General features: G+C 31.6%; 1 protein-coding gene across 1 annotated transcript; it reads left to right on the forward strand.

The window, feature by feature from the left end:
* Positions 1–662: 662 nt before the first annotated feature.
* Positions 663–3301, forward strand: LOC133800470 (uncharacterized). The gene is made up of 3 exons (XM_062238433.1): positions 663–1569; positions 2106–2171; positions 2664–3301. The coding sequence occupies exons 1-3, from the start codon at positions 1393–1395 to the stop codon at positions 3189–3191; spliced, it is 771 nt and encodes a 256-aa protein (XP_062094417.1). The 5' UTR covers positions 663–1392; the 3' UTR covers positions 3192–3301.
* Positions 3302–26037: the final 22736 nt, after the last annotated feature.

The following is a 26037-nucleotide window of genomic DNA, read 5'->3' on the forward strand; positions in this document are numbered from 1 at the left end:
GATGTGAAAAATTTAGAAAAAAATAAATTTATGCAATTATATATATATATATTATAATTATGCATAATAAAAGTCTTAAAAAAGTTGTCTAAAATAAAAGTCCTAACTACACTATAATATTTGTTCTAAAAGTTTGTTAACTATGAAATAAATACAAATACAAAAGGGAAATAGTTACATTTTTATTTTTATCAGCTTTCAATTAATAAAAATATATTAACTTTATGAATAAATTTGAACCTAATTTAATTTAAGTTACTCATTTGAATTCATTTAGAAATTTGACAAAAATTATAATGAAAAATATTAGCAAGAGTAAAGGAGATTTAAATCCCTGTACTTCTACAATTATTTTCTTAATTTGTGCTTTCTTATTTAATTTTAATTTTAGAAAAAAGAACTGGTTATATACGAGTATAATCTTATAACCAAAAAAAAAAAAAGTAGAAGCAATGTTTTAGGGAGACCGATAATGTTATTCAGGACCATACACAAATATAGTTGTCCCACAATATTAAAGTCTCCATATTTTAGTATAGCACATTATTTAGAAATTAGCAGTGATTATATTATATCTTCGTTCAAAAAAATCTGATACAAAAAGGACTCACAACATTAAAGATCCTTACAAACTAATTTCATCCACGAAACAATGACACAATGGCATTATATATTAATTTTCTTTTGACAAGTTTTAACAACAATATATGTATGTTCTCTACTTTCCTAGAAATTCTTGAGAAACAAATAATAAATCACCCTATTTAATCAGGTGTCTCACTCATTAGTCTTTTCTAAAGAAAGAAAAAAGTTCACCTTACATTTATATTAATATCATTACCATGTATTAAAATGTATGGACAGAATATCTAGTTGTGGAGAATTAGGTGGTCAAGTTTAGACCGGATTTTATACAATATAATAACTTGATACAATACATTTTCTGAACTGTTGAAGATCTAGAACTAGAATTTGTGCATATGCTACACAATACACATGTCACACTACACAACTTCTTTATACTAAAAAGTCCAAATTTTCTACTCTTATCAAAAAGAAAAAATGTTACAAAAATCAAAACATCTAGAAACAGTCAAAACCATGCATTTGGTTTTCCTCATCATTAGTCCAACAAATAATATACATTTTCTTTGGTCTTTTCCAACTAATAATGTTTCTAAAGACAAAGAAGAAGCCAAAAAAGACCACGCAAGTCACCATGACCAGGCCAACTTCTCTAATCATCTCAACGACTGCATAATAAGAACTTTCTCATCATCGAAGTTTCTAGTTCCCTATGAAGTTTTTAAACCTCTGTTTTAAATCATTGTAGAAGATTGAGAAACCAGAAACAACAACAATCCAAAGTGGAACCAAAAAGTGATCGAATTTATGGCTGCTTGCTTCATTCCATTCAACAATAGGAATTTGGATATAAGCTTCTTTGCTTTTAGGCCAACTGTGGTTCTGGTTGATGATCTTATTGAAGCACTAAAGCATTTCTCTTTGTGTACTGAGAGCCTTGGTTGTGTTCAAAGTTCTTTACTTCAGAGCATCCATGGAAATATGGTAATATATTATTTAATTGATTCTTTCATATAAATGTATGCTTGTTTCGTTTTGGTCAACCAATAATATTTATTTTTCACTTTAATGATCTTTAGCTATATGATTTTGTAATCCTAACTTCCTAAGCTTGAAAAAGTTTGTCAAAAAAAGTTACTAAAATTGCCCTTTTTCCATTGTGTCTTCTTTGTTTCACTCTTTTTAAATAAATGTTATTTTCCATTCTTATCTTTTGAAATATGTACTTGTGGGTATGTTTAAAACATTCAACTATGACCAATACAAAAAAAAAAAATTGAAAAGGGATTCATGAGAATATATTATATATTGTTACTAAAATTCTCAATTCTAGTTCAACTAAAACCAATTACCAAAATTTATGTTCTTAACTAAAAAAATATGTATTATATACAGTTAATGTTCTTATTGGAGCACTCTTAATATCTCTATCAGTTTTAGTATGTTGAATACATTTTGCTGAAAGAATTTATGTGCTGTCTTTTTAATGAAAATAAAAAATGGGGCTATGACTATTTCAGATTCTATGGTATGGTGCATGGTTGAAGAAGTCTTGTGAGAACAAAGAATCACTAATTGCAACCCTTGTAAGTTCTATTGCTATTGCTATTGCTTTTTGTATTTCTTTATTTAGTTCCAAAAAATTAGATGTGCAGTGGTACATTATAGTAAATTCATGAAGTGACACACATTTCATATATATTTGACTCAGATTCTCTTTCTAATTTTCAATCCAACTAAAACTCTCACACATCATCTTTACAGAACCCACTAACATATCCTTTATTCATTTATATTTTTTTTTTAAAAAAATAATAATTAATGATTTGGGGCAGAAAACAAATCAGAATGCATGAAGATCTTATGTTTCTCCATAGATTTTGTAAGTTGGATAATAGTTTGAAGTTTTACCTTAACAAAAATCATGTGTAGACTCCAATATGTCAAACAAAATATAGGCATTTTAACCATTTTGTATCATAGAGAAAGTGAGAGAAGTTGTACAGCAAAATTTTGCTTATTCTAGTGAGACTTTTTACTCCTGGATCCAAAATAAACACTTGAATTATTTTCTCCAGCTCTCAATGCTGACCAACATCTCAAGCATGGCTATCTTAGCCGAGCATAGCTTCTTTGATTCGTATGCTGGCGAGTCGAGAGACAGTGGCAGTGCTGCAAAATTCTGCAGAGGTGACACAATCTCCATGAGTGTAGCATCTCTTAGTTCCAAAAATGACATAAATGATCTCTCTTATGCCTGCTTAGCACTTTTCAAGTCAAGTTTTCTAAGAATGGATGGTGTAACATCTGGGGTTTGCTTGAAATGCCAAAACAAGCCAGTTGCAGCCTGCTTCTATGTGTGGAAGGGCCTCCAATTTTGTTACTCATGGATTCTAACAGATCATAGAAGTTCAATGTTACCATACCTCGAACGATTTTCGCTTGAACTTAAGTATGACATTTTTAGAGTGGTATATGTCAGTGGTGACAATGTACTAAATGTTCCTTTTGTTTCTCCTCATCCTCCTAAAATGTTGGAAAAAGGAGGACACAGCAAAGAACAAGAGCAGGTTATTAAAACCTCAGAAAGAAACTACTTGTGGTGAAAGAAGGAAAAGAGAGAGAGAAAGAGGGAGTATTCTTTTAGGCTTTGTAAATTTTTGTAAAATTTTAATTGTTACACATTGAAGGCATTACTAATTGGTGGTTTTTGTCAGATTTTGCTTAACCAAATCTAGCTGATATAGTTTTATTAATCTCTACTAGAGAAGTAGAGATGAACTTGAATTCTATACCAAGTGATAATATTTTTTTTTTTAAAAAAAGATCAATACTTTGAAATAGTCATTAGAGCTTGAAAACCTCATAACAGATTAATAATAGTCACTATATACTCATTTGGTACTCTGTATTTTTGCAAAGTATCAAATCTGAGTTTAGGGTACCAAATATGTACGATTTTAAAATATAGGGTACTATATGAGTATTATTGAAAACAGAAGGTACCAAAATGATACTTTGCAAAAACATAGGGTACCAAATGAGTATATTCCCTATAAATATATATATATTTATATGTATATACTCTTATCTTTGGATGATTATATTGTTCATGGTCGAAATTAATATCCCCAATTCTCCAAGCCTTAAGTTACAACTTGCCCCAAGTGAAGACATGTTTCTTTCATCCATTGCTATATCATTTCTTTATTAAGTGTTTATTTTTCCAGTAAATTATGAACTATTTTTTTTTATCGCACAACAGTCAAGCAAAAAATACTGAGGTTAGTTTGATTATTTTGTTCATGGGTTTGAGGAAAATCTATATATAAGATTAAGTAACCTAACATTATTGTGCATTCATTTTAGGCCTACCCAATCTATAAAGACAAACTGAGCTGGTTTGGGCTTGGCACTTTGGATTGTTTTGGATCATATTCAAATCTGATTCTATGTTGAGATTGACAGAAAAATGCTTTATCATTCATTGTCTCCTACCCTACTTGATTGCTCTCAAGAAATTTCATATAAATATATTGAAAGAAAACAGCCTTTATTAGGTATCTTGGTTCACTTTCTCTATGCAACTATATGGTTTTCTCACAAAAATTCAAAACCAAAATTGATAGAAGTTGAAGTTAATTTCTTCTTCTTTTCTCTTTTTTCAAAGATGTCCCACCCAACTACTTAAAACAATATTCTCCAAAAGATCACAACACCATCATTGACTCTAAAGTTCAAACAAAGTCTAGCCCATATGTTTGAAAAAATAGAAACACAAAAAATGAAAAAAAAAAAAAAAAAAAGAAAGAAAGAAAAGAAAAAGAATGAACTTTACACGACAAGTTATTAATAACTTTCAAGAGCAGAAGAAAAAGTAGAAAATTAACAAGGGACCCATATTAGAAAGCTAAATACCTTTGTGCCATTCCATTCCATTCAAAATTTAAATTAACCCTCATATTGTTGAACATGTCATACTTATAAACTTAATACTTCATACAATAAAAAAAGTCTTTTCATTTTATTTTTGCTTGAATATATATGTATATATTCAAAGTCTTAATCTTCCTTTATTTTGTCTTCCCCTCCAAATCTTCCACGGCCAGTCTTATCATATATATTTCTATATATATATATATATGGGAGCTAGCTATTATTGTCAATGATCTCCATGTGGATTCAAGGATCTTGCCATGCTCTGAAAGTTGTCCTTTACAACAGTTGGAATAAATTTGAATGTGATATGGACATTTTTTTTTATCTAAAAGAAGAAAAAAATAATTAATAAGTTATTCTTTGTAGGGTGTTTTGAGATAAATTTAGTTTGACATAACAATGTGCAATTATCATCCCTTTAAATCATTTTGTGTTAGTAGGAATAACAATTATCCCTTGAAAAAAAATGTTGCACTTACAGAATTGTAATTGGTTTTTATTCATTTGAAAATTGAAGAACTTGATTGTCAGATTTTGCTGTCAAAATCTTTCTAGTTAAATTAAATTTACTTATGACATACTTGTATAATGAGGGTAATTAATAAAATGGTGAGAGTAAATATCAAATACCAATTAATAGTGCTAAGAATTTTCAAAATTTATCATGCAAAAGTAATGTCTTCATTTTTAAATCAGACAATTTAAATATATATGTAGTATACTATCACTTCAAATATGGAAAAATATATATTTAAATTAATGTCATAACATTTATGGTTGGTAGATTGAATTGAATCTAACTTCATCAAGCCAAAGGATTTTGGGATACAAAAGGAATGATTTTTACTCAAAAGGCCCAATGAAAATGGAACAAAGTTGTATGTAATAATATAATAAAATTGATATTATTTATTTTAATATGTTAAGAAAACTAATATAAGTTTGATCACAATCCCTTACAACATACTTGGAATTTATATATATATATATACATAAATATATAACTTTTGTTGATTGGACCTCACATTTTTTATTTTATTTTATTTTTTGTCCCACATAACTTATAAATAATTTTTTTAATTTTTTATGACTTTTTTGTTGCTGTGATTCATTCAACTCTGGCGATCTGATCTAAGACAAAAGACAGTGCATTTATGATTTGTAATCAACTTCGGTTTCTTCTTCAGATTTATAAAGTCCTGAAAACTTCAGGACTTTGTACTCACAAGGTACTAATAAGGTACAAAAATTTGTCTATTTTAAAAAAAAAAAGGGAGTTTTAGAAAGAAAGAACTACCCTTTGCTATTGGGTATTGTATGCAAATTATATGAGGAATTTCAAATTGTGTTATTTTATTTATTTATTAATTTTTCATACTTGAAAGTTTCTAAAATTTGAAAAAGAAGGCTCCTTTCAATTTTTCAATTACCAAAACATTATGGTGTTTTCAATGTCAAGATGACTCACTCTACAATGTGACATGATTTAATTGCTTCAAACCTATTTCAACGTCGTTTGATTGAAGTTTTGTGTTCTTTAAATTCTTTTGTAGAGAAAGTCAGAAAAATGTTTATATTGAGTTGCAAACTTTTCAGTTTTGACTGATGTTAGCACCGGCCACATTAATTAAAATGAAAAAAAAGGAATTTTAACAATTATATAAGAAAACTTTATAAAATTAAAAAGAGATATTTTGAGCAAAAGTAATTAAGATATTCAAAATATTATACTTAAGTACTCAAATTATTTGTTTAACAACGAAAGTACACAAGTTTAACTTTTATTTGTACCAGTAATATCCATCGTTACTATCTAACGACAAAGTTAGCTGCGGATACTAACGGTGTAAGTAAATGCTGAACTTAAGTTTTTTGTCGCAAAAATAAAAAGTTTGGTACTTAATGCAAATTCAAACAACTTGGGTATTTTCAACGCAAATATTATTTTTTTCATTAACTTTATTATAAACTTATAAATTTATAATCTCAAATAGAATAATAAGCCATTATAATCAAAAGAAAGATATCCAATTTTTTTTATTTAAAACAAAGTTAAATTTTAATATATTTATCCTAAAATATTGATAAAAATTTATTCATTTTTATCAATTTTTTAATACAAAGTTAAATTTTGATATATTGATTTTTATCTTAAAATATTAATTTACTACAATCAAAATAAAAAATTCATTTTTATCATATCTTTAAAAAAAAAAATTGGATATCTTTCTTTTGATTTTAATAGTTTGTTATTCTATTTGAGATTATGAATTTATAAGTATATAATAAAAGTTAATGAAAATGATATTTGCAATGAAAGTATTCAAGTTGTCTGGATTTGCGCTTAAGTACCCAAGTTTATTTTTTGTAGCAGTAAAAGTACCCATGTTCAACTTTTACTTGCACCGTTAGTATTTATTGTTAAATTTGCCGTTAGATGGTAACGGCGTGTACTAAGACCATCTTCAATGGGAAATGTAAATATTGCGCTATATTTGGCTAAAAAAAATCAATATGTGGTATATTTGGCTAATAAAATCAATATGTAGTATATTTGGCACAATTTTTAGCACTATGCTCCAATGCACAATTGTAAAAGTTGATGCAAAAATCAATTTTGCATTAATGCTCATTTGATATTTATTGAGAATATACAAAAAGTAATAATTTTTCTTTATATTTTATTGTTGGTAGTTAGAGATAATAATAAAATAATAAGATAAAAAGTCTAACATTTAATGATGATTATTAAAAATAATAAAATTGGCTTAAAAGTAAATAAAAAATGTAACATTTATGGTAATGCAAAATATGCATCATGATATATTGTGTACCAAATTTGGCACAACTTTTAGAACATGTATCAAATTTGACACATCTTTTGGCACATCATTGGAGTAACTTTTTTTTTTAAAGTGAGTTATATTTTAGCAATGCATCATCAATTTAAACTCCATTGGAGATGCTCTAACGCTGCAAGTAAGCGTTAAACTTGGGTACTTTTGTTGTCAAAAAAATAACTTGGGTATTTAAATGTAACATTTTGAATAACTTAAGTACTTTCATCACAAATATCCCAATTAAAAATGACATAATTAACCTTAATGAATGATAGAAATTTAGATTTCAATTTGATTTTAAGTATTACACATAATATATATAATTTTTAAACAATATTTTAAGTTTTTCAAAGTGATATTAATAGTTTGCAAACAATAATCACTTATAATGCATCAAAGGATAATATTGTCATTTCACATCAATATATTTATGTGCTTTTGTGTAAATGGACATTATATTTGCACTCAAAAAAAATTTATAGACAACCTATTAATTAAAAAATAATCATTTTTAAAATCATACACTTTTTTTCAATATTTTCTTGACATTCTTTAATTTTTTTTTGTTAATTTCAATAATTTTATTTTATATTGTTTTCATAATTTTTTTTTTTAAATTGTATAATTGTTTAGAAAAAAATCTTATTTTAACAAGTTTTTATATATTTTTTGTTTTTATTTTTTATTTAAATATTTTAAATATATTGTAATTCTATGTATTTTTTAGAATATGAGCATAAATTGAAAATATATATATATATAAATTAAGGTGCAATAATCAAATTTTTGGATACATGTATAATGGCATAATTAATGATATGGTCAAACATAAAAACTAGTCAAATTACAATGTTCTTCTTTTATTTAATAATAAAAATCCAAAAATTGTGGATACGTTTTAAATGTCGGATGTTTTGTCAAAAAAAAAAAAAGTAATCTTGTGACGTATTATATTCAAAAAATAACATTATATAATATATGCACACTATATTATAAAGTCTCAAGGATAACAGTGATATGGTCCCACCATCTCTTGCCATGTGTAGAATATGGTGCCGTCATTAGATGCCACGTGTACAATGTGGTCAAAGATTTAGGCTAGTACAGTCCAATCCAACATTGGTTCACACATGAATTTTCAAAGTAAACAAAATAGGGAAGTGAGAGATGAGAGAGTGACTGGTCAAAAATCTATGGCCAATGCCACACCATGCCCTAACCCTAACCCTAACCCTAGATAAGGACACCATATTAGGACAAACATAGACATGTGATGTGGGAAAGGGCAAACCCACAAGTACTATATTCATACACATATACTCATAGACATACATATATTTTTTTCATTTTCCAAACTTCTTTTTTTTCTTTCTTCAATAGTACATAAAGAATGTTTTTGGATTGATACCTCTAACCCTTTATTAAATTCTTTTTGAGAATGATAATAATTTAATCATATACATATTATATAAGGACACATCTATAGGACTATACTAGGACCATTGCACCTTGTGGTCATGTAAATAAAATTATTAATACATTAAATAATTATTGTTATAGCTAGGGTTAGGGTTAGGAGTGCTCTTAACTTACTTTGCTACATGGGACATAGAGCCTTGATTAATTACTATTTATAAAGGTTATATATATTTTGGTGGATAATATACTTTATGTTGTGATGATAACTACAATGAGGGACCATTTAAAAAAGAATGAATAAATAGTATAAAACCACTAACCCTAAGTTTTATTATTTATTTATTCTATAGCTAATGGGTGATTTGATTTTTTTTTTTTTTTTTTTGTGACTGAGGAATCTACTCCATATTTGATTATATTATGAGAGAGAAAAGGAAGAGTGAAAAAGAAAAAAAGAAAAGAAAAGAAAAAGATTCCTTTTGCTAGTTTTAGCTTAAGAATCCTAGGAGTGCCTTTCTCTTAATTTATAGGGTATAATTCACTTTAAGACCAATATTGGTTTTGCACGTGGTGATGTGTGATTTATATGAAATTTACATAAATATGTTTAGAATTAGAATTAGATCCAAATGAGTATCATGCATATAAATCCAAAACACATGCATCTTAATTAAGTTGAATTTTCACTATTGTACTTGTAAATATATATTTATATATAATATATAACGCTTCAATGTGTTAAACACGTAATGCATGTGTTTACTTAAAAATCATATAATGCTTAAGAGATCATTTTTTTATCTTATATTATAACACCATTAATTAATTAGTAATTAGTTGTATAAGAAGACTGATAGTGATAGTACTTATTAGTAAGTACATTACTAATAATGCCTTGATTTATATATTGGATCATATAGCATAAGACAAATAAATAAATAAATGTTCATATATTCTTTAAACTATTATCGTGTACTAATAACTCTAATAAAATTTTACTACAAAATTGTAAGGACATCAATATATATATATATATATGGATAATAAGAAGACTTTTCAATAGTTAACTATATATATAAATAAAATGTATTGTTATTGATTTCAAATATTAAGTTGTCATAATTCATTAAATACTTTTGGGAAATCATTAAACTAATCATAATTATTTAATAAAGATATATACATATGCATACATATCAAGAACTTACCATACATAACATTTTTGTACTATTCTTGTTACTGTTTTTTTTAAGCGTAAATATAGTGAGAAGAGACCACTCAGTTATAATAGATACAAAAGGATCAGAACAATTAAATGAACCTTTTATGAACAATTAAATGAACCTTTATGAACAATTTTGACTAAGAACATGACCTATACAACATTATTTAAAATGTACCATATATATTTAAAAAAATTATATATATATATATATAATAAGTACATGTACTTAATGTGCAGGGTCAAACAAGCTCAAAGCATAGAATATATAAACCTATATATATAGCTAATAATTTATAATGAATATACGCTCTTATTACATATTTAACTTTACAGAGTGGCATTTTAAATGTATGCTTGTATTCCCTACTTATTATTATTATTATTAGGAAAATTTGCGGCATAAATACCTATTTTGTTCATTTTGTTGCTAATAAGTACCCAATTTTTAAAAATTGCGGCATAAATACCCAATTTTTAAAAATTGCGGCATAAATACCCATTTTGTTCATTTTGTTGCTAATAAGTACCCAATTTTTAAAATTTGCTGCATTAATACTCAAAATTCCACTTTTTAGACTCTGCCATTGGTACCTACTTAACAGAGTTACTATTAAGGACACGTGTACTGTCCTGATAATTCTTCTTTTTTTTCACCTAATTAATTAAGAAAATACAATAAGTATCATCAATAATGTGTCTAGCTTTATTTTTAGCCCGATAAGTATCATCTGTCTGTAAGACTTTAGAGTACTAATTTTTATTTTAATTAGTTTTATGTATTTTCTTAATTAATTAGGTGAAAAAAAAGAAGAATTATCAGGACAGTACACGTGTCCTTAATAGTAACTCTGTTAAGTGGGTACAAACGGCAGAGTCTAAAAAGTGGAATTTTGAGTATTAATGCAGCAATTTTTAAAAATTGGGTACTTATTAGCAACAAAATGAACAAAATGGGTATTTATGCCGCAATTTTTAAAAATTAGGTACTTATTAGCAACAAAATGAACAAAATGGATATTTATGCCGCAAATTTCCCTTATTATTATGAGGTAAGAACATTATTCAATATGTAATTCAGTTTCAATAAACAAGACAAACTTTTAACTATATTAGAGACATTATGGCTAAATTTTTAGTAGGTACAACTAAAAATTAATGGTCACTAAAAAAAATTACCACTAATTAAATTATTATTATTAATAATTTGTAGCGAACGAAGGTATTTGGTAATAAATAATGCACATAGTTCTTTTAAAACTACTAGCTCTAAGACAAATAAAAACACATTGAAGTGTATAAAATGACAAAAATGATATTCAAATAATAATAATAATATTTTGAATGCATGAAATTTAATGGTATAAATTATCATATAGAAAAGAGAATTTTGCACTCTATAAAGATCCAAATTCCAAACTTGAAAATTTGTGGAATCCCATGCATAGTAATAATTAATAGGAGGATATACATATATATATATATATAGTGGATTAGGTAATGGCCAAATGAAATAATAGGGTCATTGTTTAGGATTTGTTTTGTAGGGAATAGTACTACCACTAGGGGTTATGGGGTTCAAGGCAACCACACCTCTCTTTTTTTTTCAAAAAAGGAAAATATAAACAAGAAGAAGAAGATGATTAAGCCTATTTATATACAAAATTAATGGATAATTAAAAAAAAAAAAAGGAAAAAAGAATATGGAATTCTGAACCTAATCTGACACCACTCATTCACTTAAACAATGAGTATGCATCGGTTGATGTGTTTACTAAAAGTATCTTTGACTCATCTTCCAACTATATATATACGTATACCTCTTCTTATTAATGTTTTCAATCCTTTTTATTTAATCGTCAATTCATCGCCGCTTAATTCAATCATAATTATTAATACAATTTCTCTTCTTCTTCTTCTTTTAAATATATTTGTGAAGTGTATTTCGTTCAAAACATGGATGAGGCGAGATTAGCGGAGGTAATTAATTGGATAATCTATAAACCTATTATTATTATTTCTTATTTTATACTTGCCAAAAATACCCTAAGCCCCTCGAGTGAATAAATTCATCCTCTCATAGGTCAATTTCTTACTAGTCTCACTCTCAAACATAAAGTTTAGGTAAAACTTTATTAGATTATTTAAGTTAAATAAAGAATATAACAATAAATAAAACCACACAAAGTATTGTATTTTTTTTTCTTTTCTTTTAAAATCTCATTTACCTCTTATTATCATTGTAATTTTACATTTGATATGTATTTAAAGTAAGGTTATTTTTATTTTAACTTAGTGTTTGTCTATATATATTTTCATTTATTTCTCAAATTTTACAAGTGTAATTTAGTAAATAATGTTTTCATACACTTTTTTTCCCTGCTAATTTCTAAATAAACTCCTCATGAATTTTAAAATTTATTTTCTCACACTTTCTATAGAAAAATAATAACAACACAAAATTACTTATTAATAAATAAATAGAAATTCACCTTTACAAATATTTTATTATTTAAAAAAGAAACCACATTTGTAACCTCCTAATTTTTCTAATAAGTCTTAGTGCCTTGATTAGGAGGCTAGGAAGGCAATAATTGAATTAATTATGTGTTTATGTGAATTAGGTGAGTTATATTATGATATAACTATGTTTACATGTTTTTTTTTTATCAAGAAAGAAAACTTATTGATCAACCAACAGATTACAAACAAAGGCCAGAGCAAAAGCTCCCCCAAAACAAATTACAGATTAGTAACAAAATCCAACATTTGTCTTTCTCTAGTAGACAACTTCCTAGTATTGGAATTAAGAACTCTGGTTTTGATAGAAAACCAGATCAATTGATCAATTTTGGTAACCGAATAACAGCAATTATCAAAATAACATTTGTTTCTATTAAACCAGATAAAATAGACAGCAGCTGCAAGAGTAGCGGAAACCACCTGGCCCAGCCAATCACGCCTACAACTAGCCAACCAATCATGCCAATCATTAGAATTACCAGGCCAAATCGCATCTCCCAACCAGTTAGCAATAGCCTTTCTGATCTTCTCAGAGAAAATATATATGCTTGTAGACCCGTTTCTTATTAGAATGGTACTTTCGTAATTTTGACCCGTTGAGAGTATAATTGTAAATATATGTGTGTTTGTGATTTAGACCACATTGTTATGTGGATGTTTTTGGGTTACTCGACACGAGATGATCCTAGTGAGCAAGTTAGCGGTTTAGTTACAACAGGGTCAAATACTTGGCTCGGGGTAAGCCAGAGGTATTTTGGTAATTTAGTACATTGCTAGAGTTTATCGAGTAATTGGAATATATTTGGTAATTAATTATATATATTAGAATTAGCTGGGAAAAATGTGGTGATATTTGAGGATTAGTGAGTATCGGGATAAAAGATGGTTTTGCCCTTGTGGGCCTTGAGAAGCAAAGGAATAAGTAGGGGCGTTTTGGTCATTTTGGCCCTTGGGAATAGCCTAGTCTACTAGAGACTTTTAGAAACTAAGTCATTCACTCAAACACTACTGTCAGCTCACTCTCTCTTTCTCTCTTTCGTTCTCTCTCTCCCCCTTAGCTTGGTTGGAGTTCTTGTTTTCTTTTGAGGGATTAGCTTGGGAATTGAAAGAGATTAAAACTGTGAATTGGGTTAGGAAGTAGCTTGATGTCGTAGTTACTTAATTGAGGTAAGAATCATCCTTTGTCTTAGTGAATTTTTAAATTGGTTTAACTTTTTCGTTGAGTTTTAAACTCAAGAGTGGGGTTTGGGTGTTGTTGGAGTTTTGATGAAGTTTGTGGGCTTATTTTAATGTTTATAGTGTATTAATGATGTTTCGGGACTCAATTCTGGGCTTTATTATTATTTGGGGTGAATTCTGTGAGATTTGGCTCGGGGAAAAGATTTGAAAATCTGGGTTCACAGAGTTCCGCCGCAGCGTTGTTCTTGGAGCATCGCGGCCTGCATGAACTCAGAGGCTAAGGCGGTTCTGTGAATCGTCTTGGTACTGCGGCGCCTGGTAGGCTGTGCAACGACGCATGTCCAGGGAGATAGCTCTCTGACTTGAGGTGCGCCACGACGCTAGTTGGGAAAGTTTTCCAAGTGAGGTTTCGAGTTGCGGGGACTCGAACCTATGGGCTTGTGAAGAATTCTACTACCCGGTTTAGTAGAATTCAAGGTCCCAGAGGCTAGGACTCGGTCTGAAAGCCTTTATTTATTCGATATTGATGGATATCATTTATTATGGTTGTGATTAGGGTACTGCTAGGGCTCGGAAGGGGATCGCGCTTGAGGGTCATTTTTGTTTATTCAGTGCTTGGACCAGAGGTAAAAAAATTGCACCCTGTGTAATGATTAGGGCTCGAGCCCCTGTAAAATAGCATGATGGTGATTATGCATGTGATTGTTTGATTACACATGCTTGAATGCTTTGTATATGGATAATTGTTAAATGAATTATACTTGTCTGTATTATCTGATTGAAAGGCTTGACTTATAAGTCAAGGACGACAATAGCGCGTTGAGCGCTGGTCATAAGGCTTGGCTTATAAGTCAAGGGTGGTAATAGTGCATTGAGCGCTAGCCGAAAGGATTTACTTATAAGTCAATGGCAGAAATAGCGCGCTGAGCGCAGGCCGATATGGTTAGGCCTAATTAGGAGCGTGGCATACACTTGACCGACCCTATAGTCGCTTGGAAAATAAAGCGCTAGGTACGCTTGGTCAGCTCTAAGGCAAGTTATGCAGAAATTAGGGCAACAGGCCCCGGTGTGACCCTGTGGTCACTTATCTGGATTGAATGCATGCATGAGTAGGGTTATTACTGCTAGGCACGCTAATTATGATTCTGTAATATGCTATTAACTGCTTATGAGCATGTGTTAAGTTCTCTTGCTGAGCCTTGGCTCATAGGTGCGATGTGGTGCAGGTAAGGGGAAAGGGAAGCTAGACCAGCCATAAGTTGGAAAGCTTCGGTGGCGGCGTGTACATATGCAGCTTGCTTGACCACCACAGTCGGGGGTTCACAGAGGAACTAGGGTTAATGTAACGTCCCAAATTACCTAATAAGGCTTAGGGCCTTGATTAGGGGGCCATGATAACAAATTATGGAAATGACGTGATTATGTGATATATATGTGTATCATTATATGATTATGTGAGTTATATTATAATATGACGTGATATGCATGTTTATGTGTATTAAATATGTATGTGGGCCCATTTCTGATTAAAAGGGCAATTTTTGTAATTATGGTATATGTGGCGTATATGTGATATATGTATGTGACCACATCATTATGTAGATATATTTGGGTTACTCGGCACGAGACGATCCTAGGGAGCAAGCTAGTGGAAAAGTCACAATGAGATTAATACTTGACTCGGGGTGAGTCAAGGGGTATTATGAGTATTTAGTACATTACCGAGATCGGATAATGGGGAAATTATTTAGTAATTATTTGAGGATATTAGAAATAACGGGAATTGTGAGACATTAATTATGATTAACGAGATAAGTGGCAAAAGACAAATTTGCCCTGAGGGGCATAAGGACACAAGCCAAGGGCAAAGGGCATTTTAGTCAATTCCAGCCTAAGGAAAGATATACTCAGCCTTACCCTCAACAGAAGGAACCCAAAACAGAGCAACTCTCCTTCTCTCTTTCTCTCACACTCGCTCACTCGCTTTCTCTCTGTCTCCCCTATCTTGGTTTGTATTTTTGAGGAAATTAATAGAAAATTTAAATTTTATAATTAAAATCACTTGTAAAAAAAATACTACATTAAATTTTTATACTTTTCAAAAATCAAAATATTTAAGAAATTTTTTTCCTAAAAATGATAAAGTTAATTTTAAGTGATATATTGAATGTTTTAGAGATATGTGAAAAATTAATTTTTATTTCTTAAATAGATTTTAATTAATTAAAATATTATGTCAATTTATCAAGTGAATAATTGAATTCATAACAATAAATATGTGAAGAAAAACACTTATTGGTTATTATTTATAATGAATTAAAGCTGTTCTACTTCTACCGAATGAATGACAAGATAAATTATAAAAACCAGAATTATTTACTATTTGACTATTTGTAAAATGCTGTAAGGAAGAATCGCCCATCTTCATTATTATTTCCTCTGAATAATTTTGAATATTTGATTTTTTTTTATTTCAGCCAAATTAAAATAAATAATTTAAACAGTAGAACCCATGACTGAAGATGCACATAAGATCTTCGGCTAAATAAATAATTTAAACAGTAGTATCCAAAATTATTTTTATTATGATTTACACAAAATAAAATATTTATAAAAGTTAATAGCTTAGAAAATACAACAAAATAACTTAAAATTAATAATAATCACATAAGAATCATATATGCTTCATAAAAAACATAAAATCCATCCAATTATTCAACAAATCAAATAATTCAATTTTTAACATGTTCATGCATAAAAACTTATACGCAGACGAGTGCACAACCAAATGCACAGACGCCTAAGAGGAAGAAAAAAAAACAAGAAAAGTAAAGGTAAATGTTTTCACTGCAAAAAGAAGAAGCATTGGAAACAGGATTGCCCTAAGTTTCTAGCAGCTAAAAACAAAGGTGATGATTATAATTCATTTATCTTAGAAACATGTGTGTTTAGAGAATGATAAATCCGTTTGGATTATTGATTCTGGATCTACCAACCATGTTTGTAACTCTTTATAGCTTCTTGAATTGTGGGAGGAAGTGGACGAAGGCGGCTTAAAACTTAGAGTTGGGAATTGAGCGTTCATTGCGGTCCAAGCTAGAGGAAACACTCACCTGAAGTTCGGAAATAAATTTTTAATTTTGAAAGTTGTATTTTTTTATTCTGGATTTTAGTAGAAATTTAATTTCAGCTTCCATGTTGCAATTAGAAGAATAAGTTATGACTTTCACAAATTCTAATATATATATTTCATTCAATGGATCACAATTGTGTATTGCATCTTTGGAAAATAGACTTTCTATTCTGTGACTTAACGAACCCCTCGCTCTTAACAATGATTTATTCAAAGTAGCTAAACCTAGGACCAATAAACGTCAAAAGACCGATAACGATAACATGACATATTTATGGCATTTGAGATAGGTCACATTGGCTACGATAGAATTCAAAGATTTACAAATGACGGGCCTTTGAGGGAACTCACCTTAGGTGAATTACATGTCTATGAATCTTGTCTAAAAGGCAATCTGACCAAGCGTCCATTCTCTGCAAAGGGTGATAGGGCCAATGAACCACTTGGACTTGTTCATTCAGATGTGTTGTGAACCTTTGAATGTACAAGCTAGGGGTGGTTTTGAATATTTCGTCACTTTCATTGACGATTATTCTAGATACTCATGTGTTTACCTAATGCATAGGAAATCAGGAATTTTTTCAAAGTTTCAGGAATTCTTAGCTATGGCTCAGAATCAATTAGGTAAAACATTAAAGATCTTGTGATCTGATAGGGGTAGAGAATATTTGGATATGCAGTTCCAAGATCATTTAACTGAACTTGGGATTTTATCACAACTTACTGCCCCAAGTACTCCGCAACAAAATGGTGTAGTGGAACGCCGGAACAAAACTTTATTGGAAATGGTTAGATGCATGCTTAGTTACTTAACTCTACCAACTTCGTTCTGGGGACATGCAATTGAAACTGCAAACGACATTCTCAATGTCATGTTGTCCAAATCAATCCCCAAAACACCTATGGAACGTTGGAATGGTCGTGAACCTGGTTTACACCATTATAGAATCTAGGGGTGTCCCACCCACGTCTTGAGGAAAAAGGAAGGAAAGATAGAACCGCAAACTAAAGTTTGCATGTTTGTTGGCTATCCTAAAGGTACTCGGAGTGGACTTTTCTATAGTCATTCAGAAAAGAAAGTGTTTACTTCTACGAATGCTACTTTTCTGGAAAATGACTATGTCCAAAACTTCAAACCACTCAACAAAGTAGTTTTAGAGGAGATGGATGAAGAATTGACTCCAACCAATGTTCCATCGTTATCAATGTGAGTTGATGATGAAATTCCCACTCTTCATGTCCAACTGACGCAAGTCGATTTAAATGAAGAAAGTACCATTGTTCCTGAACAAGCAGTCACAGAGCCTCGTCGTAGTGGGAGGGTTTATAGGAACCCAGTTCACTATAGTTTGGATGGGGAAACCAATATGGTTGTTGGTGACACTAGTGACGATGATCAGTTGTCTTTCAAACAGGCAATGACTTGCCCTGAAAAGGAACTACGGCTCAAAGCCATGAAACAGGAAATAGAGTCCATGTACTCAAATTACGTATGGGATCTTGTGGAAGCACTTAGTGACTTTAGGGCCATTGGGTGTAAGTGGATCTACAAGAAGAATCGAGGTGTTGATGGAAATATCAAAATTTATAAAGCTCGATTAGTGGCAAAGGGTTATACCCAAAGAGAATGTGTGGACTACGAGGAAAATTTTACTCCGGTAGCCATGCTCAAGTCCATTCGCATCCTCCTATCCATAGCAGCCGCTCTCGACTATGAGATCTAGAAAATGGACGTCAAGACAACTTTTCTTAATGGGAAGCTTGACGAAGTCATTTATATGGATCAGCAGAAGGATTTAAAGTAGCTGGACAAGAAGGAAAAGTTTGCAAGTTAAATAGGTCCATTTATGGACTTAAGCAAGCTTCTCATTTCTGGAATCTTAGGTTTGATGAAATAATCAAAACCTATGGCTTTGAACAAAATATTGACGAGCCTTGTGTTTACAAACTGAAGGCAAATCAAATAGTGGTATTCCTAGTTCTTTATGTAGATGATATCTTACTCATTGGAAACAATGTTAAGAAATTGTCAAATGTGAAAAATTGGCTGAGCACTCAATTCCAGATGAAGGATTTGGGTGAAGTTAGTTATGTTTTAGGTATCCAGATCATGAGGGATAGAAAGAACAAACTCTTAGCTCTTTCTCAAGCATCTTACATAGATAATGTAACGACCCAAATTTACTATTGAGGCTTAAGGGCCTTGATTAGTGTGCCGGGAGGGCATAATTGGAATATATGTGATTTAATGATTAAAAGTATGTTATATGACTATTTGAATATTTGAGATGCATGACTATGTGTATTAGTATGCATGTGGGCCCTGATTAGGTTAGAAATGACATAATTGTAATTTTGGCCTGTTGAGGGCATAACTGTATATATATATATGCGATAATTGTTGAGACCACATTATTATGTGGATATATCTGTGATCTGTGATTCGAGACGATCCTAGTGAGCAAGTTAGCGAAAAAGTCACGGCGGGGATTTATACCCGGCTCGGGGCTAGCCTGGGGGTATAAATGGGAATTTAGAGAATATATTGGGGTCTATTTTGACATCGAGGAATATAATTGGTGATTAATTAGGTATTGGGAAGTAAGTGGAAAATATTAGAGACACTCGAGGAATTAGCGGGAATTGGGTAAAATGACCAAAATGCCCTAAGTGGATTAAGGGAACTAGAATTAAAGGGGAGGGTATTGTGGTCATTTGGCATATAAAGATAGGCATAACTGAGGCTTTATGCTTAGTGGAGTTTGTAGAATGAAGTAGAAGTCTGAGGAAAGAAAGAAAAGAAGGGAAAGAAAAAGGAAAGAAAAGCAGGCCATTTTATCAAGGTCGGTCTAGGTTTTCTTCATCAGTTCTTGAGGAATTTTGGAGCAGAAACCTAGGGTAAGCTTGAGGCAAGAGTTCTTGGTTTGGCTTGAAGATTTGGCAAGGGTTTAGCAAGAACAAGCAATTTAGTTGAGGTAAGACTTTGAAGTTTCTTCAATTTTTGGTTTTGGTGTTGAACTCTGGTGTCTAAGCTGAATATGGTGGGAACTCTAGGGAATTCAAGCCAGGGGTTTGAGGAGGAGTAATCCAAGGAGGTGTAGAAGTTGACTTAAGGTCGAACTCCCATTGAAGGTATGAAATTCTAAGCTTTAAATTTTGAGGTTTTGACTGCTGTGCTGAAGTTTCTGAGTTTGAGGTTCAACCATGGTGAATTTTGAGATTAGGGTGCATGTGATTGGGTTTTATGTATTTGGGATGCTTGGGATGAGTGGAGTGTGTTGATAAGCTTGATTTTAGGTTTGGTTGAAGATTGGAAAAGTTTTGGTAAGGGTTGGCTCGGGGAAATCGCAGGAAGGGAAAATGTAGTTTTGGCTGTCTGTGACTAGCGCTACAGCGCTAGCCTTTGGGCGCTGTAGCGCTAGGCCAAGCATTCTGAGGGTGTTTTGGTTCTGCTTGTAGCGCTGTAGCGCCCTCCTTAGAGCGCTGTAGCGCTACCCTGTTTCCATAAAGGTGTTTTTGAGTTATTTTCAAGGGTTTTTGCCCGGGGGTTCGGGGTTCGATTCCACCACCCCGTTTGGTGGAATTAGGACTTTCCGAGGGCTTGGGATTGGTCCCGAGGCTAGGTTATGGACTTGAGGTTTGCTGATGACTTTGGTCTATGATTGTGACTAGGTGTGCGCTAGGGCTCGGGAAGGATCGTGCTTGAGGATTACATCGATCAAAGCTAGCAAATCCAAAGGTAAGAAAACTGCACCCGGTTATGTGTTTGTGATGGGACTAAGTGCTCTCGATATCTGTATAATGTCAATGATGGTATTATGCCATGGGACATGTGATAAACGGTCTAAGAGTTCCGTATACAATATTTGCGCACAGGGCGCAGCTTGGCCATTGGTAGCCGAGGACAGCTTAATATTCACTGAGCTCGGTTTAAGCGGACCAGAGTCAGTGGGATAGACAGAGGGTGCGGCCTAAGGGCGCTAACCCTAGTTATCATTTGTGAACTGATTATTGTTGTGAAATGATATGTTTGGTATGTTGAATACTTGGTTATCATGGATGCTTAAATTTTTGAGAACATGTTTATGTGATATAAGATACTGGACTGTCTATTGATTGTTTATGCTCTGTTATTGTGTTTTCTTGCTGGGTGATAACTCTACAAAATATAATTATTTTACCACTTTTTATGTGCTAATTGTTGCTTAAATCTTGAGTTTTTAATTAATTTATTAAGTTTTTAAGTAATTTTGAATTTATTAGGTTTATTTTGATTTTATATATTTTTGTGTGTTTTTATAGTTATTTTGTTGTAAAATGTTGTAGTTAATTATTTGAATTATTGTTGTTTAGTTTGAGGTAAAAAAATGTTGTATTATTGAACTTAAATGTTAAATATAAATTAAGTTATAATTAATATTTTCAAAGAATTAAATTGATTTATTTTATAGTTGAAAATATTTCATTATGATTTATTTTATATTTATTTTGAAAGAAAATTATTGATTTTTAGGTGCTTGAAGTAGACAAATAAAGAAAAGAAATTAAAGTTGTGATGATGGGAGAACTATGGCATTTTTGAAGAGATTATAAGTAACTTGGCATTTTTTCAAGCTCAATGGCCCAAGCCCATCACCCAGCCTCCCTGAAGCTCCTGCCCTTCACGCACCAAGCAAGCCACCAGCTGCATCAATGAAGTGCACTACAGCAGCCTCCAGCTGCCATCATTCGGCTATCACCTAGCCTCAGCATGAAGCACCAATCACACCTGCCAGCACCAAGGTCAACCCAAGCCCATGCATGCCCAATTTTATTGAGCCCAACATTGTCCCCTTTGTCAAAATACCACTTTTTACCCAGACTTTTCTACACATTTTACCTCAAAACATCATTATTACACCCTATAATTTACCCTTATTTGCCATATTATAATTACTTGAATTAATTTAATCAATTTAATTAATTTAAATTGATTATTTTAATACCTCATTTTGGCTATAAATATAGAGTTTTGAAGACCATTTAGGGGGCCAATTGGGAAGAGGAGGTTACCATACAAAAAATTCTACACATTTCAAAACCTCTCTATTCTCTTCATCTTCTTCTTCTTTTTGGTTATTTTCTATGTATTTTTAGAGGAAAAATTTGGGGGTTTCTCTTCCAAATTTTCCTATTTATGTTTGTAATTTTTAGTTTGTATTTGTTATTTTAGTTATGAGTTTCTAATATTTTTAAGATTATTAAGGTGATGATGAAACAATATGTAACTAGATAGTATTTATTTTTGTTGACCGCGTTTTTGGCCAACGACGTGAGAACGTCAAAAACGATAAAACCTTCAAGAGAATTTAAACGACACAGACGGTTTTGAACAGAAAGTAAATAACACAGCAATTTTTATAGTGGTTCAGCCCCAATATGTTGGTAATAGCCTAATCCACTTAGAGTTGTGATTATAGATCTGTACTCAAGATCAGATGAACTGAGCCAACTGAGTTTCTTCAGTACAGATTACAAAAATACAAGAATTTTTCTAGATACAAGCACTTTCTCTCTCTAGAAAACTCAGACCCCAAATTTCCCAAAAGTCTCCAAAAAAAAGAAAAAGCCCATTTCTGATCCCATAAGCCATATATTTATAGGCTTAGGATCATACATCTGATATCCCCTAGAATCGGGATATTTCATTATATTTATTATATTTAAATTACAAAAATATTCAAAATTTAACAGAACACCCAAATTGTGGGAAAAATGAGATATTCCCGCGTGTGCCAAGACCGGTTCTTGTTGAGCCGTTTCTGGGAATCTTGACTTAGTCCTCCTCTATCTGGTCGACCCATATCTCCTTCAAGCTGGTCGAACACACCTCTACTGGATAGTCACGCACTTAGCTGGTAGGATATATACTTGCTGGTCGGACATGTGCATGTTGGTAGGACATACACTTGCTGGTAGGACCACTTGCTGGTAGGACATGCAAGTGCTGGTAGGACATATGCACTCCTCTCGTCTAACATGGCTATCTCCTCTAGCATGCCATGTCTCTCGTCTAACATGGCACTCTCCTCTAGCATATGCCATGTCTCTCGTCTAACATGGCACTATCCTCTAGCATGCCATGTCTCTCGTCTAACATGGCACTCTCCTCTAGCATATGCCATGTCTCTCGTCTAACATGGCACTCTCCTCTAGCATGCCATTTCTGGGCAGTAATGTCACTCCTGGGCAGTAATGTCGTGACTGGTCGGACAAGGTCATGCCTGGTCGGTCATGACACTTCTCAAGCCAGTCCAAATTTTATCACAACTCTGAGGAGTCAATGTATTTATTGACTATTAATGTGTCTCTTACTGACCATGCACTGCCACTTGTCACCTCTATTGCCACGTCATCGATCTCCAATTTTTGGGGATAACAATTTTGTATGTTGATTTCCCATTTTGTGCAACAAAGTTTATAGAATTTTCTTCTTCAAATATCTTCTTTCATCTTAAATATCATGTATTTTGGATTGTTAGCACATATTTACACTTTGTTCTTCATTAATGCAAAAACATAATATTATTTGTGTAAGATGTGTCATTAAATTGTACACATCCATGCTTAGAACAAAAATATTATGTTTTGCCTAATAAGTAATGTTCATTGATTTATTTGTTATTTCATTAGATTGATTTACACTAAATGCTTTGAAATTATAATTTTGAAAAGTGAAGAAAAATCTTATCTTTTTAGAAGTAACTTGTGCTTAAATAGAATATCTAATTTGAATAAGTGATGGTTTGATTAATTTCTACTATTACTAAAACTTGGGAATCAATGTACTTTTAAATATTATTGAACTTATATTTTGTGGATTCTATTATCTTAATAATCTTTATTTTACCATCTTGTTTAAAATTATTAATTTATGTTTATATATTGTCTTTAATTTCTCAATTATTATCTTTTATTTTATTTTTATTATACAAAAATTCTCATCAATCTTTGGAACTAAGTTAGAATTTATTAATTTTGGTTTAAAATAGTTTTCTTTTCGATTTTAGACAACTCCTTTGGGTTCGACATCCTTGCTTACACGATCACTATTCTATATGAACGATTCGTGCGCTTGCGATTTATAAATATTTAAAACATACCTGTTTTGGGTCCATCACTGGGCCTTGGCTCACGGGTGCTACGTGGTGCAGGTAAAGGCAAAGGCAAGTTGGACCAAATCTTGAGATGGAGAGCTGCGGGGTTGAATGTACATAGTCAGCTGTTCGGTCGCTATGGCCGAGGAGTGGATCAGGACAGAGAATGCTTAACTGTCTATTTTGCCTTAATGTGGCTAATACTGTATTTAAATCTCAAATCTTTTGTAAATGGTTTTAATTCTATTGTTTTTGGGATCCAGTGTAACACAGAAAATGTTATCTATAAGAAATGCGGCTTTTGAGACCAAAATCTTTTAACCCTAGTTCCATTACAGTTTCAGTGACACGTTCTTAATTAAGTGACTTGATTAGCAAGTCTAGCGCTTTTATAAACACATAGTGTAACGGTCTTGGCTATCCAGGGCGTTACAGATAAAGTGCTTGAATATTCCTCAATAACAAATTCCAAGAGAGTATGTCTACCGTCTCGCCATGGAATTCATCTTTCAAAGAAGCAGTCTCCCCAGACTCCTGAAGAGGAAGATGCAATGAGAAAAGTTCCTTACGCATCTGCTGTTGGAAGTCTAATGTATGCTATGTTGTGTACTAGACCAGATATCTGCTATGTAGTGAGAGTAGTGAACATGTACCAATCAAACCTGGGACCAGAACATTGGATACTAGTTAAGCATATCCTGAAGTATTTAAGGCGAACTATGGATTATATTTTAGTCTACAAGGGTGGTTTTATGAACCCTGTAGACTACACTGATTCAGATTTTCAGACTGATGTCGATGACATGAAGTCTACTTCTGGAATGGTGTTTACTCTTGGGGGTAGAGCTGTGATATGGAGAAGCGTAAAGCAGTCTGGGATCTCAGATTCCACCATGGAGGATGAATACATAACTGCGTTAGAAGCAGCTAAGGAGATAGTCTGGCTCAAGAAGTTCTATCCGGATCTTGGTGTTATTCCAGAAATAGATAAACTACTGGTGTTGTTTTGTGACAATACATGAGCGATATCCAACTCGAAAGAACCTCGTAGTCACAAGATGATTAAGCATATAGAAATGAAGTATCACATAATTCGAGAATATGTGGCTAGGGGAGATGTAAAGGTTATGAAGATTGCATCTGAAGACAATCTTATGAATCCGTTTACAAAGACACTACCAGAAGCTACATTTGATAAGCATATCAAGGAAATGTGATTAGTAGAATTAAGGCATTAGTTTCAATTAGTGCAAGTGGGAGTTTGTTGTGGTTTTATGCCCTAATTAAAACCTAATTTCTTTGTAATCTCATTTTATTATCAATAAAAGAATAGAAATCAATTTTTTGACTTGGTCAATCACTTTGCTCACATATTTTATTTTCACGATTATTTGTTTAATATAAACTTCTATTAAATCTCGAGCATATAGCTAATCGTATTTGTAGTGATGTAATAATGGTGGAATATAAATATGATTATATGTTCAAATATAAGTTAGTCCTAAGATTAGTCAGTGCACAGGATTTATATTGATTTGCAAATCTACGATATGATCTACTTACACATTATAGTGTTATGTTCTTTCCAGAACATTAGCAAAGTAGATAAGATCGGATGTATTTGTTACATCGGACTGGACCGATATTGACAGTAGACAGGATAAGTAAACATACCGTTATTATCTATTCTAGTCATATCATATAGTTGACCATAGGTCAATTCAATCTCAATTCTGAGTGGTTAGTATTCTAACTAGTTGTATTATTTGAGTTCTTTGACTTGTTCGTTACCAGCTTACCCTACGAACTAGCCCATACTTGCATCTTGGAAACTCGGTAGTATAATTGAGTGAGAGTGTTAATCATAGATATGAACATCTATAGCTTCTGATGAAGAAGTGAAACGATGGTTTCCTTTTAGTTTGGTTCAAGGTGCTAAATGATAGAGATCTCATTTTAATAATTAATATTAGTTTACTGAAATATCATTTACAAGGAACTAAGTGTTTTAAGGATAAATTACAATGAGGGGTAAAACGATATTTTAGTCCCATCTCATTG

The sequence above is a fragment of the Humulus lupulus genome, chromosome 9, assembly GCF_963169125.1.
Source record: "Humulus lupulus chromosome 9, drHumLupu1.1, whole genome shotgun sequence".
Lineage (NCBI taxonomy): Eukaryota > Viridiplantae > Streptophyta > Magnoliopsida > Rosales > Cannabaceae > Humulus > Humulus lupulus.

Coding starts and splice junctions, on each gene's coding strand:
- LOC133800470 (XM_062238433.1), top strand. CDS start 1,393: ATGGCTGCTTGCTTCATTCCATTCAACAATAGGAATTTGGATATAAGC. Junction 1,570..2,105: donor AGAGCATCCATGGAAATATG/GTAATATATTAT, acceptor TGACTATTTCAG/ATTCTATGGTATGGTGCATG. Junction 2,172..2,663: donor AATCACTAATTGCAACCCTT/GTAAGTTCTATT, acceptor TATTTTCTCCAG/CTCTCAATGCTGACCAACAT.